The sequence below is a fragment of the Paralichthys olivaceus genome, chromosome 12 (genome assembly GCF_024713975.1).
Source record: "Paralichthys olivaceus isolate ysfri-2021 chromosome 12, ASM2471397v2, whole genome shotgun sequence".
Taxonomy (NCBI): domain Eukaryota; kingdom Metazoa; phylum Chordata; class Actinopteri; order Pleuronectiformes; family Paralichthyidae; genus Paralichthys; species Paralichthys olivaceus.
Window position 1 is genome coordinate 626104 of NC_091104.1, and position 17435 is coordinate 643538.

General features: G+C 39.5%; 1 protein-coding gene across 3 annotated transcripts in view; it reads left to right on the forward strand.

Moving 5' to 3' along the window:
* Nucleotides 1–16006, forward strand: part of bcl11ba (BCL11 transcription factor B a) — a 40000-nt gene extending 23994 nt beyond the window's left edge. For 2 of the 3 annotated variants that reach the window (XM_020103059.2, XM_069535693.1), the window contains exon 3: nt 10652–16006. In XM_020103059.2, the coding sequence (XP_019958618.1) occupies nt 10652–12654 (2003 nt within the window). In that variant the 3' untranslated portion in view covers nt 12655–16006. The remainder of the gene's footprint in view (nt 1–10651) is intronic. The other variant, XM_020103058.2, reaches the window with a different exon arrangement.
* Nucleotides 16007–17435: the final 1429 nt, after the last annotated feature.

The window sequence follows — 17435 nt, forward strand, 5'->3', positions numbered from 1 at the left end:
CATTCACTTGAACTTTAAGATGAATCGATTCGATTTAAGCTGTCAAAGGTCATGGTTACTGTGACCTCACGTTTTCTGAATGCGATTTATCAGGCATGCCGAGAGGAAATTTCATTACATCTGACTCAAACATTCAGGCGTTTTCAGACATGAACTCTGGAGAATGTCTGAAGAAATTGGTCCACAGAAAGTCTGGAGGCTCTCACTTGGAAATTTGTGCTTACACACCCACGAGAGAGCATCCGGAGGTTCTCCAGAGTTCAGTGCATGTCTTAAAGCAGCTTTAGACTCAAGGACAAGCTAGTCAGAATTTTCAAATTCGTCAAAGGTCAATTAAACTGTGACCTCTCAAAACAATTCAATTATTGAAATGCTTATTATCTCAGTGCTGGAAGTTTTGTCCGCTGTATGTAAGAGGACAAAAGCGACAGTTTGATGTGGTAGGTGTTCGTGTAGAAAGTCTGACATAACAGAGACCAGACTGTGTATCCTGTCACTCTGTCATATACTATATTAAACGTTCCCTTCATTGGACCTAAATAATTGCCTCACCTGAACCATGACAAACAACTCAGAACCAAGCTTTTCCCATACGTAAACAAATATATATAATAGCACCAACCTTAGGCCTCTGATGCTTGTTGGAATGAACACACACATATTGGAAATACACCTGGTGAGCTTACTATAAATCTGATAGTAGATTATTTAAAACAAATGTATTAAATGGCCCAGGGGGAGTGGCTTTATTGTTTTAGGCTCTCATCTGTAAAGAAAAGCATGGACTGTTATAGTGAAAATATTTCTTTTAATAGCAAACACACACAAACACACACGCGCACACACACACACACGTTCCCAGTGCAGTGGTGTGGGCCAGTCTGTGGGATTAGCTGCTATGCTCTGGCACTCTCTCCTGGTAATCCCTCTAATTTGTTAACAGGGCACAGAAACACACACACACACACACACACACACACACACACACGTACATGCACTTGCTGCAGTAGTTTGTTTTGGATTGTACCGCACCTCCTAATTTTGACTACTTAAGTGGTGTTAGGGACAGAGAATCTTTTCTTCCTCTTCCTCCTTCCTTTGCTTCTCCTCACCCACTAATGATGAAGCCATGATCAGCTAAGCCCTACTTTAAAATACATATGATAAGAATATCAAAACCTTCCTCTTCCCGCCACTTCTTGTCTTCACTGTCAAGGCTTGTATACACACACATGGACACACACATATCTTGCACAATGATAATCCTTTGCTGGCTGGATAACATGCAGACGATGGGCTCCTGCTGAAGTTCAACACATTCTGTTAAGAATGAAGGTTGTGTAGACAGAGGCAGAGTAGAAGACAATACAGAGGGAGAGAGAATACAAGAAATCTATGCTCATGTTGAATGTTAATGTCTCTGTCTGGGCCAGTCCTGCATATTGACATCCACCAGCTCTGCTAGATACCAACACTCACTTTGCTTCCATTCAGCTTTCCAATAATTTTCTCCAAACCCTTTGAAACATTAACTTTAAAATGAAAACACATGCACTTCAGCTGCTTTAAAAGAAAACACATCCTCGTGAATCTTCTTGCTGCCAATAGCATGAAGTGTTCTTGTGGCAGACTCTTCAAGCCTGGGTGTAGATCTGTGAACTGACTCACATCTGCAGATCTGATGATGTATCCACTGATGGCTGGTAAAACAACAGAGCCCAGGGATCTTCTTATTCCTGGTCTAAAGCCAGAAAGCAAAAAGGTATGAAAGAGAGTGTGACACCTTTCTACAGGTAGTTGTAAGGTAGTTTTAAGTCAAAATATGGCAGTAACAAATTGTCATGGAAAATGCTCACTGGAGTTTCTTCAGATTAAACCTGCAGAAAATGTTAACTAGAAGCGGGAGACTTCAACAGAGATAAAAAGGCGTTCACCAGACATACGAGGAGAACCACATTATTAACTCTGGAGTGAGGTTCTCTGATTTATAGCTTGTTTGTTTGTGTTATGACAAATGCCAGTGTCATTTTGTGTGATGGCTTTCTGGAAATTCCAACCTTGATTTTTGACAAAAACAACAAAAGCTCTTAAGCTAAGAGGCACATAGCAGAATTTCTTCTCCCAAATTCTTTATTTTCCTTAGTTTAAACTTAAGCATAAAAGTCTTTCAAAGGCAACTCCCCAGTTTTCCATTGAGTTTTTCATTTTCAACACATCATAATTCAGAAAAAAAGAAGAGAGGAAGCAAATATTGGATGGAGACCCAGCTCATGGCATATAGGCTGACAGCAACCTTCTGAATAGCAGCAAGAGGTAAGGGTTTGCCTCTTGGTCTTTAGCCATGAGCCAAATCTGTGAACTGAGCTCAGAGATGACTCAGTTTCCCCAGAAGGAGTTTTCAGTGTGGCCGAGTGGAGCTGTGGGAGCTGTGAAGTAGCTGCACTGAATCACAGACTCAGACGCGGCAGATAAAGCCCACCCTGTCTCCAGTGTTGGGCTCTGTCGGTGCTGACCCTGTGTAGGGTTTTCACACTGGTACAGTCTGTGTGTCTTCATTAAAGCTGCTGCTGTATGGTCCTGGAGTGAATTTCACTACAGTTAAAGCAGATTTAAAAGCCTGTTGGATGAGGTTAAAGCTTTGCTCTCAAACCACATGATTCAAAACTAACAAACTACTTAAAGAATACCAGGACCTAATGATGTCATTAGGACAGGACAAGCAAAGAATAAACATTTCTTCACTCTCTACAAGCAAGCAAGAAATATCTTCCTCTAGTTCTGGTTAAGTATGTGTGTGTTTGCAGAGATGGAGACACACGAAGTAACTGATTACTATGGAATTGTTGCTGTGCTATGATAGTGACAAACAAGACATTAGTCATGCAGGGTGTGTGTGTGTGTGTTTGTGTGTGTGTGTGTGTGTGGTTGGGGGGCACCTCAAGATCACACAAATGGTAAAGATGCTTCTGGCTTAGTAATGCAAAAAACATATCAGGAAACTCTTCACATGCTCACACACATGCACACACACTCATGTCAGCTTTGCTCTGTATGTAAATGTCTCAGCGCTGATATTGTAGCAGGGATTTCTTTTCTTTGACAGGCGATAATGTGGCACTGTTACTGACAGTGAATGTTAGTAACACATTGCATTCACAGCAAGTAATCGAGTTATGTGACTGATAACAACCGACCAACCAATTATTGTTGTGCAATAGCTTTTTTTATCCTGGAGTTTTCCAAAAGTTCCCATTTTCGGGGCCCAAAAGTGTGGACTCAAAGTATTAGCATGGATGTAGCCTCTGTTGTTATCTTGGTAATAATTGTAACTCTTTGTGTGAATTGTCCCCATTCATCCTCTTTCCTCCCTGTCGACTCGTGTCTTTCAACTAAAGACAGATGTTCCTTCCTGACAGTGTTTTTTTAAGATGCTTTGGGGTCATTTGTGGAGACATCCCTAAATAAATAAACTCGACGCTAAAACACTGATGGTCTTCTAAAATCTAAAAAAACACTTGAAAGTAGTAAACAGTAGAAAAACTATGTTCTTGAGCCAGGATCACATCTGTGTGTCTAAATAATTTGGGCAAAGTTTACTTAATCACTGCAGTCATGTAAATCTGGAACTTTTGAATTTCAGTGGGTTACATTATTCCCATGTGACAAAATTGAAGAGTTTGCAATAAATTGTGGAGTAAATCATTACCACACTAGTAACAGTTTGGCCGACACAATATAAAGACTAATGAAAGTGAATGTAAAAGCATCCATGTCAGCGCAGTTAAAGATCGTGAGTCTGCTCTGGTTCTTTACAGTCCACTGTCTTCCACTGAGCCGCTAGCTCCAGAGAAAAATCATCGATGTAATCATCTAACACAATAATCCAACGTCCCTCTTCCGACACATTAATCGCACTCTTTAAGGTGATCTGTGCTTCCTCTTTAATTCTACATATTTGACCCCCCAAATCTGTAATAGCTGTGATTTAATTTAGCTATTTAACCTGTAGTTCCAGCAATATTTATTGAGTAGTGAGGGGGAGAAAATTGGGCCATTAGCCGCCCCAGATGAATACACTGAGATGAAAATGAATGGCTCTAACTGCCAGTTGACCTTCGCACCGGATTTCTAGCTGTTCCCTCTCTCCCCTTTTTTATTAGCGACAGCCACAGTAATTATAGCAAATTGAATCATAGTGAAAACTGGAATCAGTCCGTAATGAGAGTTTTATGCTGTGTGAAACTAAACCAGGAAGGAGCAACACGCAGAGGAGACTAGGGACTGAAGGATGGAAAAATGAGGAGGGAGACATGGATGTCAGTGTGTATTGTTTCTCCTCCATATGGCTGCTGCTGGAGGACACACACACACACACACACACACCAATGCAGCATGTATAATGTCAGATACTAACACACTGTGACTATGCATGATCGCATTTTTTTTTCTTAGCGGTGACACAACTTCAGCTATGAAAACGTGTCTAAAATTATTAATATTTTTAAAGAAATGTGGGGAAAAAAAGAAAGTAGTTTTTATCATCCACAACAGAACACATTTTCCTTTTCACTCACACTTGTTGAAACAGGTTGTGCTGCCAGTGTGTAAGAGAAAGAGAAATTGTGTGTGTGTGTGTGTGTGTGTGTGAGAGAGAGAGAGCGTGAGCCAAAGAAAACACAGGCAAAGGGCCAGACTGCACTTCCACAGATAGAGAGACTCTAATAAGCAGCAGAGAGAGAGAGACTCTGACAGACTGAGGTCACTTCCCTTTGTCAACACCTGTATGTAGTATTAGTCCTCTGAAACTAATTATTTACCACTTTACTATTTTTACTCTGTATCCATTTGAAACTGTAGAAATGACAATATTCCTTTGAACTTCCTCTGTACTTGCAATATAATTAGATGCTATAGAAAAGTTAGCCTATTATTATGAAATAGAATATTGTGTAAAACCATACAATAATAGCTAATTGGAATTAGGTCATTTAGTGCTGTATTTACAAATGTTGGTAATTGTATATTATGTTGTACCGTAATATATTTAGTTAATATTCATATTTTATTGCTGATTACTTTAAACTATAGACAACAATTATTATCATTACTCGTAATTGTAACATTTGACAGTTTATATAATGTCATAATATTGTGAACAATCTACAGTTCTGATGTTGTAATCTTACCACAACAGCAATACAAATATATCTAATGTTGGTGATAAAATGTTTATTTATTCAAATATTAAAAGCCACATCCCTGTGTGGTGAAAGAATCAGTTGTAGCTGAACATTCTAAACACTTAAATGGGATCATTTCAAAAACAAGTAATTCTTCCGCAGCCAATAAAACCACAGCTAGTTTTATTCCAGAATCCTCTGAGGGAAAACATTCCTCTCATTGTGGCTTTACATGCAAAAATGTTCTGAAGCATTTCAAATGTGATATCATCTAATTACTGTCTCACTTCTAAAAGACTGAATGATGAAGGAGCCATTGTTTTTGAAAGAGCAAAGGAACATGTTATTGGTTTAATCAGCTTCTATTACGTCATCATCAGCGTTTATAGGCAGTCCTTGCAACTTTCAGACCTGTTCACTGATTTTTTTCTCTAAAGAACACCTAATCATGCAGCTTTGGGACAAACCTTCACTAATTTCCACCGAACAAAATCTCAAGCTCAGGTTTTCCCTCCACAGACACACCTCTTTGGCTCATTCAACTTACTGGCTTAGAAGTAACTACTAGTTAGTCTTTTTAGGCTGAGAATCAGTTTTAGTTTTTCCACATTGGTTCTGTTGTCTGAAAACACAAAAAAACATTTTAACAAGAACAGTTTTATTGGGATTTCAGTTGATTTAAAATACTGTAAGCTATATGTGAGAACAGAGACAAGCAGAGATGCAAGCAGATATCAAGCCAGATACAAATACAATGCCATGATGTCATGCTGATTAGCTCATTATGTCATCTAGTGACATTTTTTGAGCAGAATTAATCTCCAGTGAAAGTAGATATTTCAAGTGTTACATAAATACTGATTCATATTGAATATATAATATAAATATATATATATATTATAATATATAGATATATAAATATATTTGTGTGTGTGTGTGTTTGTCAAATGGACAATATTTGGACAGTGATTTTCTAGTAATATCGATCACTCAAAGTGCTTTACGTTGCATACACTCATTCAGGCACACATACATATATACACGGCTTCTATATGCAGCAATTTTTCTCATAAACACTATTGATACACTGTCAGCACAACTGTCAGGGGCAATTTTGGTTTCAATATCTTGCCCAAAGAGCGCAGAGGAGCCAGGGATCAAACCACTGACCTTCTGGTTAGAGGACAATCCGCTCTACACACAGTGTATGGACCTAGACTTGTTTAGTGTTGCATTCTGCCCTGATTTACAGCATAATGCCTTCATGTCTGCACCAGCCAGTGGCAATTTAACTCAAAGATAAAATAATTAAGAACAAGGTAAACTCCCAAATTACGTGTTTGGCCTCTTGAATTTGATATATAAAGAAGGGGGAAAGGGAAACTCTTCTGATTTGGCACAAATGACTCAAAGATTAACTGATTCGATTTTGGTGCCTTTAGGTCAAAGGTCACGGTCACCTCGTGTTTCTTTCAATGTAATATATGAGAAAGGCCTGCAGGGAATTTCATTACATCTGGTACAGTTCACTCGGACTGATGAATGTCCAGATTAGGAACACTTCAAAGGAATTCTTTCAAATTTGGCACACTAGTTAACTTGGTATCACTGATTAACTGATGGATCTGTATTTCTAGTGTCTTACTGCATCACACAGTTAGTAATTCATGACTTTTTCGAATGGTATTCAAATTATTTACTGTTATTAATTTTATTTTTTACATATTTCCACATTTTAGACTCACATCTTTAAAGAAAGGCATGACTTTTATATTATTTCTTCTAATAGCAAGCACACACACACACACACACACACTCTCTCTCTCTCCTAACCTTACCCTAGCCATAACTTAACCTTAACCCTTAACTGAACCTGACCCTAAACATGACCTTAACCTAGTCTTAAAATATGTCTTTTTTGTCCCCATAATGAAGACAATCTCAATGAGACATACAGGTTCCCACAACATGAGTAATATGGAGACAACATAGCGCTCATATTTATTCACACAACCTGTAAATGTACATTCAGTATTTCATAATTCAAACTGTGTGTGTGTGTGTGTAAGTCAGAAACACAGAGAGGAGAGAAAGAAAGAAAGTATCTCTGCAAATGTTGATGAGGTAGTGTGTTTTTTTTCTTTGAGTGCTGTGTGTGTGTGTGTGTGTGTGTGAGACACACAGCACTCCATAAAACATGCTATGTGCATCTTACCAAATAAAGTGATGAGCAGTCCTCTCTCTCTCTCTCTCTCCCTCTGTTTTTTTCATATGGAAATAGGAAATAATGGGGTGATTAAATAGAGTCGTATATTAAAGTACAGCTGACATTAGAATTAGCATAATGTGCTCTCGCCTCAGGCTGCATACTTTATTTGCCATCTGCGTTGGACTCCCTTCCCCCAGGAGGGCACACACACACACACAAACACACGCACACACATACACATACACACACACACACACACACACACAGACACACTTCCCTCAAACAAATACCATGACCCATTCCTTCCACTGTGACCAGAGAGAAATGGCGTTTTATTGCAGAAACACATTTCACACTCTTGCTCTGTCTCTCTCTCTCTATCTTTCACACACACACACAAACACCTCAGCTCTTAATTGTTGGGCCGAAATGAACATCAGCTGCCCCCTAAATGACTACCGTCGGCAGATGAGAAGTTCAGCTGAAGGACTGAGGATGGAGGAGCATCTCAGCTCTCCCTTCATCCTCAGTCTCTTTACTCACAGATCAACGGGTTGAGCGAAAAGAGAGAGTAACAGAAGGGGCGGGTTCCTTTTTTGGTGTTGTGGGTCTTGAGTTTCAGTAGTAAAACAGTGTGTGTGTGTGTGTGTGTGTGTGTGTGAGAGAGAGAGAGGGAGAGAGAGAGACATAGAAAGCGTAGACAGAAAGGTGCAGACAAAAGCTGAGGCGTGGGGAGCTGTTATTTTCATTGTATGTGTGTGTGTTGGGGGTGCGATGGGGGGGGGGGGTCCTGTCCACTATAATTAAGTCAAAAGGCTTTACAGGACTGTGGAGGTGAACAGCTGTTCCGCCTCTTGCCTTTTCTCCTTAACACACATACGCACACACACCACACTGACTCACACACACGGCCAGCGACTGGGAGAAATGTTTCAGTGAGGGGAGGTTAACTGTCTAACAGGGGTAAATTAAATTACTGAGCTGCTCATTGTTGAATTATTAAAGGTAATTTTCCTTTTTGCTAGCCATAATATAATATAATATAATATCATATTTTCAGGCTTTAACATAAATTTGAACATTTCCATTTGTTTTAATTTTGTAACAAAATGTTTCAATATAATAATAAATAATAATAATATAAAGGGACTGAACTTTAAATCTGTTGGATTTTAATATAGCACAAACTGGATGGGTTAAATGCGGAGAACAATTTCATGTATGCATGTAAAAGTGTTAAACGTGACAATAAAAAAAAGGATATCTTCTTCTTCTTCTTCTTCTTCTTCTTCTTCTTCTTCTTCTTCTTCTTCTTCTTCTTCTTATGCATCTTTGTTCTTTTATTTGGGCAGGTGTGGCTCAGGGGATAGAGCGGTTGTCCTGAGCCTGAAATATGCCTCCGGAGGCTATACCAGTCTCATAGAAGAAAGTGTTGCCCATAGATGCAATGTGTGAATGAGTGTGTTAATGGTTAAAAAAACTGTACTGTGAAGCATCAAGACTACAAAAGCACACGAATACAGACCAGTTACCATATTTAGCACATTTAACGCTTGTGTGTAGCTGAACTGTGGCAGTAATACCATCACAAGCAGCTTTTAACCTCTACCTCACACAATGGATTTATTTACACAGTAGCTTCAACATCCTTAAGAAATTACAAAAACACATTCCACATGTTAGGATATTTTTATTTTACTTCACAGGGGTGGTGTATATTCTTGTTATCCCATTATATTATCAATCAATCATCAATCAAATTTTATTTGTATAGCCCATATTCACAAATCACAATTTGTCTCATAGGGCTTAACAAGGTGTGACATCCTCTGTCCTTAACCCTCAACAAGAGTAAGGAAAAACTATTATATTATTCAAGTCAAGCATTGATGGTTTGTGTTCATGCCTCTCTAACCCATTCATCCTCTAAGATGCTATAAGTTTTCCAATCTTTTTATGGCTTTCCTCTGTTATAGTGTATAATATGTGTGTGACCTGCCCTTTGCTTAATCAATTTAATCACAAACCGTTTTCAAATGTGAACATTGTGGGTTGTTCACAACTTATTTGTTTTCGGTATGAAAAAACAAATCAGTTTGAAATACTTGAAGAGGTGTTTGGGTGGCCCGTCATACTTTGCTCTCAGCTTATCAAACCACTTCAGAATATTTTCGTCATAAAGGTCCATTTGTGTACAATGAGTGTAGTGAGACATTACAATTAACAAGACACAAGAATAAGTGTGTCTATAAATAAATGAGTGTCCTGACAGCAGTCCACAGTTGACTCGTTCATCTTACAGAACCCTGCCTCACGCTTTATCTTGAATTTTCAAACACTAACTGAGGACTGATTGGCTAGCCCAGTTAAATTGTGCTGAACCCACTCTTTCAGGCAAGTTGATGAGTCAATGGTCGAATCTCTGCAAGTGGGTTTGAAGTTTGTCAAGTCTGTTTGTAGGTTGCAGACCTTGACTGGTTTTTCAGTCATGCCTTATGCTAATATACACTTCTTTTCTGTGTTGTTACAGAAAAATGTACAGAAAATGTATGCTTCTTTAATACATTTAAATACATCTCCAGAGAAGCAGTTAATGGAAGAGAAGTGTAGATGAGTGAATAAAAATATTCAATTGTATATGCTTCTCAGAGAAGTGCTGGTTGTGATATAAACACAAAATATTATTTATATGTACAGCATTCATGTTTGTATTTGTCTGTGTGAAGCCACAAGAACTAACAACAGCCACAAAAACAATTAGGTGAAACAATTGCCGCAGCACATGTTTTGTGTATTACCTGAAATAAGTGCACTAGGTCAAGTCTGCAAGCTTTCACTGAATAAATATGAGAGCGGTTAAAGAGTACAATTACCATTATCTGTGTGTGAGTGTGTTTTATTCCTGCTACATTCACTTTAGGAGCACTTCTCTTTATTGGAGATCAAGCTCAGTTGTGTCGTGGTGGTAGCAACTTCCTTAGGAATTGTGGGAACCTTCACATGTCCTGTATCTGTGTGTGTGCACCATTAAAACATTTGTGTCAATTAATTCTTAAAATCACAGATCATATGTCCCCCCAGTCATTGACTGACAAATTAAAGAAGTCTAAAAAGGCAGATGTTCAGTCTTTGATTGTAAAGTAGGTATTTAAACTTCCTGTTCCTGACAATTTTAATAATGTCACTCATGTTTTAATGGCATCAAATAAATGAGTAGCTCTCTGTTGAAATATTTCATGTATTTTCTCTTTCTGTGTTGCAGGTGGCAGGGATGAGCCTTCCAGCTATATATGTACCACATGCAAACAGCCCTTCCCCAGCGCCTGGTTCCTGCTGCAGCATGCCCAGAACATCCACGGCATTCGAATTTACCTGGAGTCCAACCCCTCCAGCACAGCCCTCACTCCACGCATCACTATGCCTCCACCCATGGGTAATGACTCCATCCCACAGTCCCCCCTCACCAACTTTCTTGGGGACAACAATCCTTTCCATCTCCTAAGGATGACAGGTCCCCTGCTACGGGAGCCTCCCCCAGGTTTTGTGGAGAACCGCCTTCCCAACACGCCTCCGTTTGTCAGCCCCCCTCCCCGCCATCACCTGGACCCCCATCGGCTGGAACGCCTTAGTGCGGAGGAAATGGGCCTCATCTCCCAGCACCCTAGTGCCTTTGAGAGGGTGATGCGTCTAACACCTATGGCCATGGAGTCCCAGTCTATGGACTTCTCCAGACGATTACGTGAGTTGGCAGGGAACAACAACAGTACCACACCACCATTATCACCCAGCAGGGCCAACCCTATGCACCGACTACTAAATCCTAACCCCTTTCAGCCTGGACCAAAATCTCCCTTTCTTAGCACACCCCCCTTACCACCAATGCCCCCAAATAGCACCACCCCTCCCCAGACACAGAACAAGGTCAAGTCCTGTGAGTTCTGTGGTAAGACCTTCAAATTTCAGAGCAACTTGGTGGTGCATCGGCGCAGCCATACCGGAGAGAAACCTTACAAGTGCCAGCTGTGTGACCACGCCTGCTCTCAGGCAAGCAAACTGAAGCGGCACATGAAGACACACATGCACAAGGCTGGATCCCTGACTGGGCGCTCAGATGATGGACTGTCTACCACAAGCTCTCCAGAGCCAGGTACCAGTGATGTCACAGGTGAGGGCATGAAGAATCGTGATGGGGACTTCCAGGGGGAAGGCAACGAGGAGGAAGAAGAGGAAGAAGAAGAAGAGGAACTTGAGAATGAGAGTCGACCAGAATCCAACTTCAGCATGGAGTCTGAGTTCTACCGCAATAGGGAGAATGGTTCTAAACCACCATCAGAGGAGAAGTCATCACTCGCTCTTGAGAAGATGATGGAAGGTGGGGGCCTCAACTCTATACAACAATACAATAATTTAATAGTTGACAATCGTAAAAGGATGCCCTTCTCTAAGAGGGGCTCAGATGGGCAGCGGGACACTGGGGATGAAGATTCAGTTGCTGGAGAAATAGACCACCACCATCAGGAAGAGAGGACCACCATTAATGGCCGGAACTGTGGCTCTGGTGACTCTTTCTCAGGCCTGTTCCCCCGTAAGCCCACACCTATCACCAGCCCCAGCCTGTCCATTTCTTCAAATAAGAGGATCAAGATTGAGAAAGACTTGGACCTTCCCCCAGCACCCCACATTCCCTCAGAGAACGTCTACTCCCAGTGGTTGGTGGGCTACGCTGCCTCACGACACTTCATCAAAGACCCTTTCCTAGGTTTCACCGACTCCAGACAATCTCCCTTTGCCACCTCCTCTGAGCACTCATCAGAGAATGGCAGCCTGCGGTTCTCAACGCCTCCGGGTGACCTGCTTGACGGTGGCCTTTCCGGCCGCAGTGGCACTGCCAGTGGGGGCAGCACACCACATCTGGGTGGAGGTCCTGGACCAGGTCGACCTAGCTCCAAGGACAGCAGGAGGTCTGACACCTGCGAATACTGCGGAAAGGTGTTCAAGAACTGTAGCAACCTGACGGTGCATCGGCGCAGTCACACAGGTGAAAGGCCCTACAAGTGTGAGCTGTGCAACTATGCCTGCGCCCAGAGCTCAAAGCTTACGCGCCACATGAAGACACATGGCCAGCTTGGTAAGGAGGTCTACCGCTGTGACATTTGCCAAATGCCCTTCAGCGTGTACAGCACTCTGGAAAAACACATGAAAAAGTGGCACGGAGAACATTTGATGACCAATGAGGTCAAAATTGAACAAGCAGAGAGAACCTAAAACAGGTTCCTTATTTCCATAATCTGTGCCACACTTTGACTTAAAAAAAAAAAAAAAAAAAAAACTAAATGGGGAGCTGGATACTCTTTTTCTGAGATATTCATTTTGGGTTAATTTTGGGTTTTGCCTAAGAAACTGCCAATTAAGAAAAAAGTGAAAACAGAGATCTTGACACCAATTGAAGCTGTTTAAACTGCCTCATTTGGAGTTCCTTTTAAAACAATCAGTCACTTGAGTTTTAACATATGTGGAGCCTTTAACTGTGCAATAATTTCTGTATTTATTGGATTTTGTATTTTGGCATGTGCAGGTAAATTTTTATTTAGGCTTTTTCTATTTGAAATACTTTGACTTTACGTTACTCTTTTTTTTAGCAACCCACATTATATCCTTAGATTTTTTCTTTTTTTAAAGTCAATTTTAATTAAACCTTTTTTGGCCGCCACATGTAGGAAATTGTATATTAAGCTAAAAATTAGATTTCTTTAAGAGAAGCTGAATTCAATCTTCAATTTGGCAGTGGCGTTAACTGAGATTGCTAGAATTAGTTTGTTTTGTGTGACGATGATATGCGGACAACAATCCTTGGCATTGTAGCATGAACTGATTCTTAAACATGTCAATATAATTGGAAATGTAGCACTGAGTGTCATATTTGACAGTAAATGTAAAATCAAAGTGGTTTCCTCCTGAAAACACCATAACCAGCCAGAAGAAACAGATTCTAGATAAGGCAGCTGCTGACTGGTACATAGTACCAAAACCTGACAACTCTACAACCATCCTTAATATTTTCTCCTTTCCACACCCCTTCCACTTATTACCAACTTACCTACATTCATACATCCATGTATTGTATTTTGCATGAAGCCATATGATCTAGGCTATATTATTTATTAGGAGTAAACTGAGCATGAAGCCATGCATAATACATAGAGAGATGGAAGAACCAGACATGAGAGCGAGCACAGGGACATCTCAGGGTGAGCTATACGACTTTTCTTTATTTATCCCATTCCTATGTTTCAGAGGCATTTCCATTTCATCATATGTTGACATTATTCGAGACAGTTATGTCCTCTTGCCCTGACCTATCTGCTTAGTTTTCAAGCTATATACTATTTCAAAGAGGGTTCGTTATAACATATTTACATAAGATTTACTTATGTGAGGGCTAAATGTGTGTCTCACATTTTATTGTTCAAATTCATATAAAAAAAATATCCCTATGCATTTTTGTGCAAAAACATGAGTAGTACATTTTGACTTGTATTGTTATAGTGGTTAATCTGATTAATTAAATCGCTCTGCAGGAATACAAATTATTTAACAATTGTGTGTAGAAAAGGAAAAAATGTGTATGTGTGTGCTGAAATAGGACTAAACAAGCACCACCAGCTCGCTCCATGCTCCTTTTGTAATTTTAAATATCATAATCCCAGTTTTATTTTATGGTAGCACTTTTTTGTTTTTAAATCAGATCGAATTTAATGTTGTCAATATACAAATTCAGAGCTCTTAACAACAGACCCACACTTGATGATTTTCAGTCGGAAACACAGAAAGATGGACAGAAAACGTACTTAAAGGGTCTAGAGCTTGGGATCTTCTGATGTTGAAGTGCCCAGGGTTGTTAGGCATGGCTTTCCCAACGATGGCACAAAAAATAAGCTAAGTACAGTTTTTGTACTGCCATTCAGTTTGACATGAGTGTGCCTTGAATAATAATCTTCCTATTTATTGTCACAGACAAATGCAACAAATTTATGAAGCATCAAATTGAATGAGAAAAAAAATGAAAATTTTGTTGATGTGTAATTTGACATTTCAGCTAATTATTTAAATCAATACATATGAAACAATGCTGAGTTTAGGTTTAGGAGTGCCCAGCACAATACTGATGTGTCTGTGTGTATATATGTATTCATATGTACATATAAAGACACAAACATATATATATAGATATATATCAAATTCCTCACTCATAAGAACATGTTTGTCCCTCAACAGAAAATCCCAGGAGTGAACAAAAGCCACACAAAAAGTCAAGGAAGACCTGGACAGAAATCAGGAACTACAGAAGCTAAAAAAGATTTTAGTGCACTGTGTCTTAAAATAAGTTTACAGTATTGAAACAAGTACAAGGGTAAAATAATATTTCTGTGTATGTGTGTTTTGAACAAACAAGTATTTTTTATTTTTCCAGGTTTGCTTCTAAAGTTCCTCTGAATGCCATACTGGCGACGTGTGTATTGTTTCTATTTTTAATTTATTTTTTTTCTCCCTTTTTTTAATTTTGGTGACGGGGTTTTAGTATATATATAAATATATATGAATATATATTACATTTTTCTTGTTTACTGTAAAAGTATACCAGTATTTGTAATATTGGAGAATGCCTGGGCATTTTACAAAAATAGAAAAAAGATTGTTTTAAATTTTTTATTTTGCAGTCCAATTTAAATTGTGGGTCTCTTAAACTGTTTTTGTCACTGTAACTGTATAAGTCTTCAGTTTTAGTAACTTTTATTCTGCCTTGGGTGTAATGAAATAAAAAATAAATGAAATAAAAAATGACTGAGCTGTAACACACTTGGATTTGGTGGGGGAGTTCGGGGTGTGGGTGGGTGGTCAGTTTGGAGGATGGAGGGTTCCTCCCTTAGAAACAATCAAGCATTGGTTCTGCTTTTCAGGAAAATCACACTGAGAATCCTAACTTGTATCTATTTTCCCGCTACTGGAATGGAATGTTCTTCATGGACGGTTTGAAATACATGTGTAGGCACTTGCTGTCTTGAGAAGCTTGTCTTTTTTTTACTTGTAGGATTCATGCATCCTTTGTGAATAGGGTACTCTGAGTACCTGGGGACGTCTTGCTCTTACACTGGGTGCAAGGGGAGGGTGACTTCATTTCAGTGACAAGATACAACTTACAGGCTGCCATGATCTTATTTCCTTTCATTGGGCAGGATAAACACAACCTAATTCATTTGTACTGTTGTAATGAATCACATTGTACAGAGTGGGGTTAAAACGGTTGTTTGACAGCCTTTTAGTGACAAAAACACAAGTTGATGTTTTGTTTACATTGGTTGTACATAGTTTTCTATGACTACACTGTTTTAATTTTGTTTCAATTGCTTTTTTTTCTTTTTATTTGTTTGTGATTTCTAACTGGCACTGGCAGTGAATTCCTGTGTTTGGGGGGTGGGTGTGTGTGTGTGTGTGGGGGGGGGGTGATTCTTCTGTTTGACCTTTGTGACCTCCATGTCAGTTTTTAGGCACATGCCTCCCCAGTTGATATTTCTCAGCATGAGAACAGAGCACAAATACAAGCTGTTACAATTCTCCACCCTCTGCTTGTTTGTCTCATTTTGTTCTTTGAGCTGATCACACAAAAAGAAAAACACGTCTACAACATAAATCAAAAAATGTATTTCATGCACTGAGGTTTTACTATCTACAGGCACATTTACTGCTGCTGAACGCCAACACAAGACCTGCCATCATATGGACAAAAACGAAAAAAATTCTTGGTGATAAGATTACACCCATGAACTAATCCAGTAAAGGGTATTTCATGTATTTCTTATGACAGCAGACTTTTATTGTCACAACTTATTGTAGATTTAATCATGTTAATACAACAATACAAATAAAAAGCATTCTACTGTTATTTTCTACCACTTCCAAGTGTGGTCATTATCAGGACACTTGAAGAAATATGTGTATATGTTTGTATGAAACAATCAGTGCTACCATCGGTTCATTGGAATGTCTGGACCAGTGTATATCCTGTAGGCCTACTGTAAAGTTCAACACACCATCATTTACTGTTATCCTGTTAGGGAGCACTTACACATACATAATGCTGTAAAACGTTATCGCTGATGCTTGGTGCTGGCGCAATCATTACAATGACAATCATCTGTCATCTTGATAAAAGTAACCAGAGCATTATCTTTCTGGTCGACTTTGAAAAAATGCTAGTGAGTTTCACTATCTGTCTCTGCCTCCTCTGCCCAAGCTTGGCTTCTTTGGTTTGTGTCCTGGTGAGTAAATAATGTCTGAATATTATTCAGGGTGATTCCCCACTTCAAAAATCAATAATCAGTCCCTGCCTAATTTTGACATTTGATGTCAGACAGGACATGGATTGGCATGAAAGTAATTTGTTTGGCTGATGCCTGCGCTGCCACTTACAACACACAAATAGAGCAAAGCAATGGAACCACAATGCAGTTTGGCAACACGTGACACTATTCAAAGTGAAGGAGCGGTGTTTCCATTGAAGCCTCCTACATGGCCATGCTCCATCTACAACGACACACTGCAAGATAATTTTTACAGATACAACAGATTTATTTGAATTCCTTTAGAGCATCTACAATTAACACTGAAGTCTTCAGTAAAAACATTTAAAACAGGTCCTTGATCAGACAATGAAGAGGGAGACCTCTTCACACATCACATCAACACATTGTGTTCTGGTGCAAACACAACTGAGCACAGCCAACAGTCGTTGTGACCACACATGCTGGTGAGCACATTGTTTGTGTTACAGGAAAACAAGAAAACAGGAAAACAGATGCAGTGGCTGGAGTCTGTTGACCAAACCCATGAGCTCCTCATCAACTTTAACAGTAGCGAAGGAGAGAGAGAGAGAAAGTTCAACTTCATTGATGACCCAAGGTTTTTAAAAACGAAATAAATAAATACACAACACCCATACATAATACATGCAAGGTTGGAAACATGTACTCAAGATGCAATACCCACTT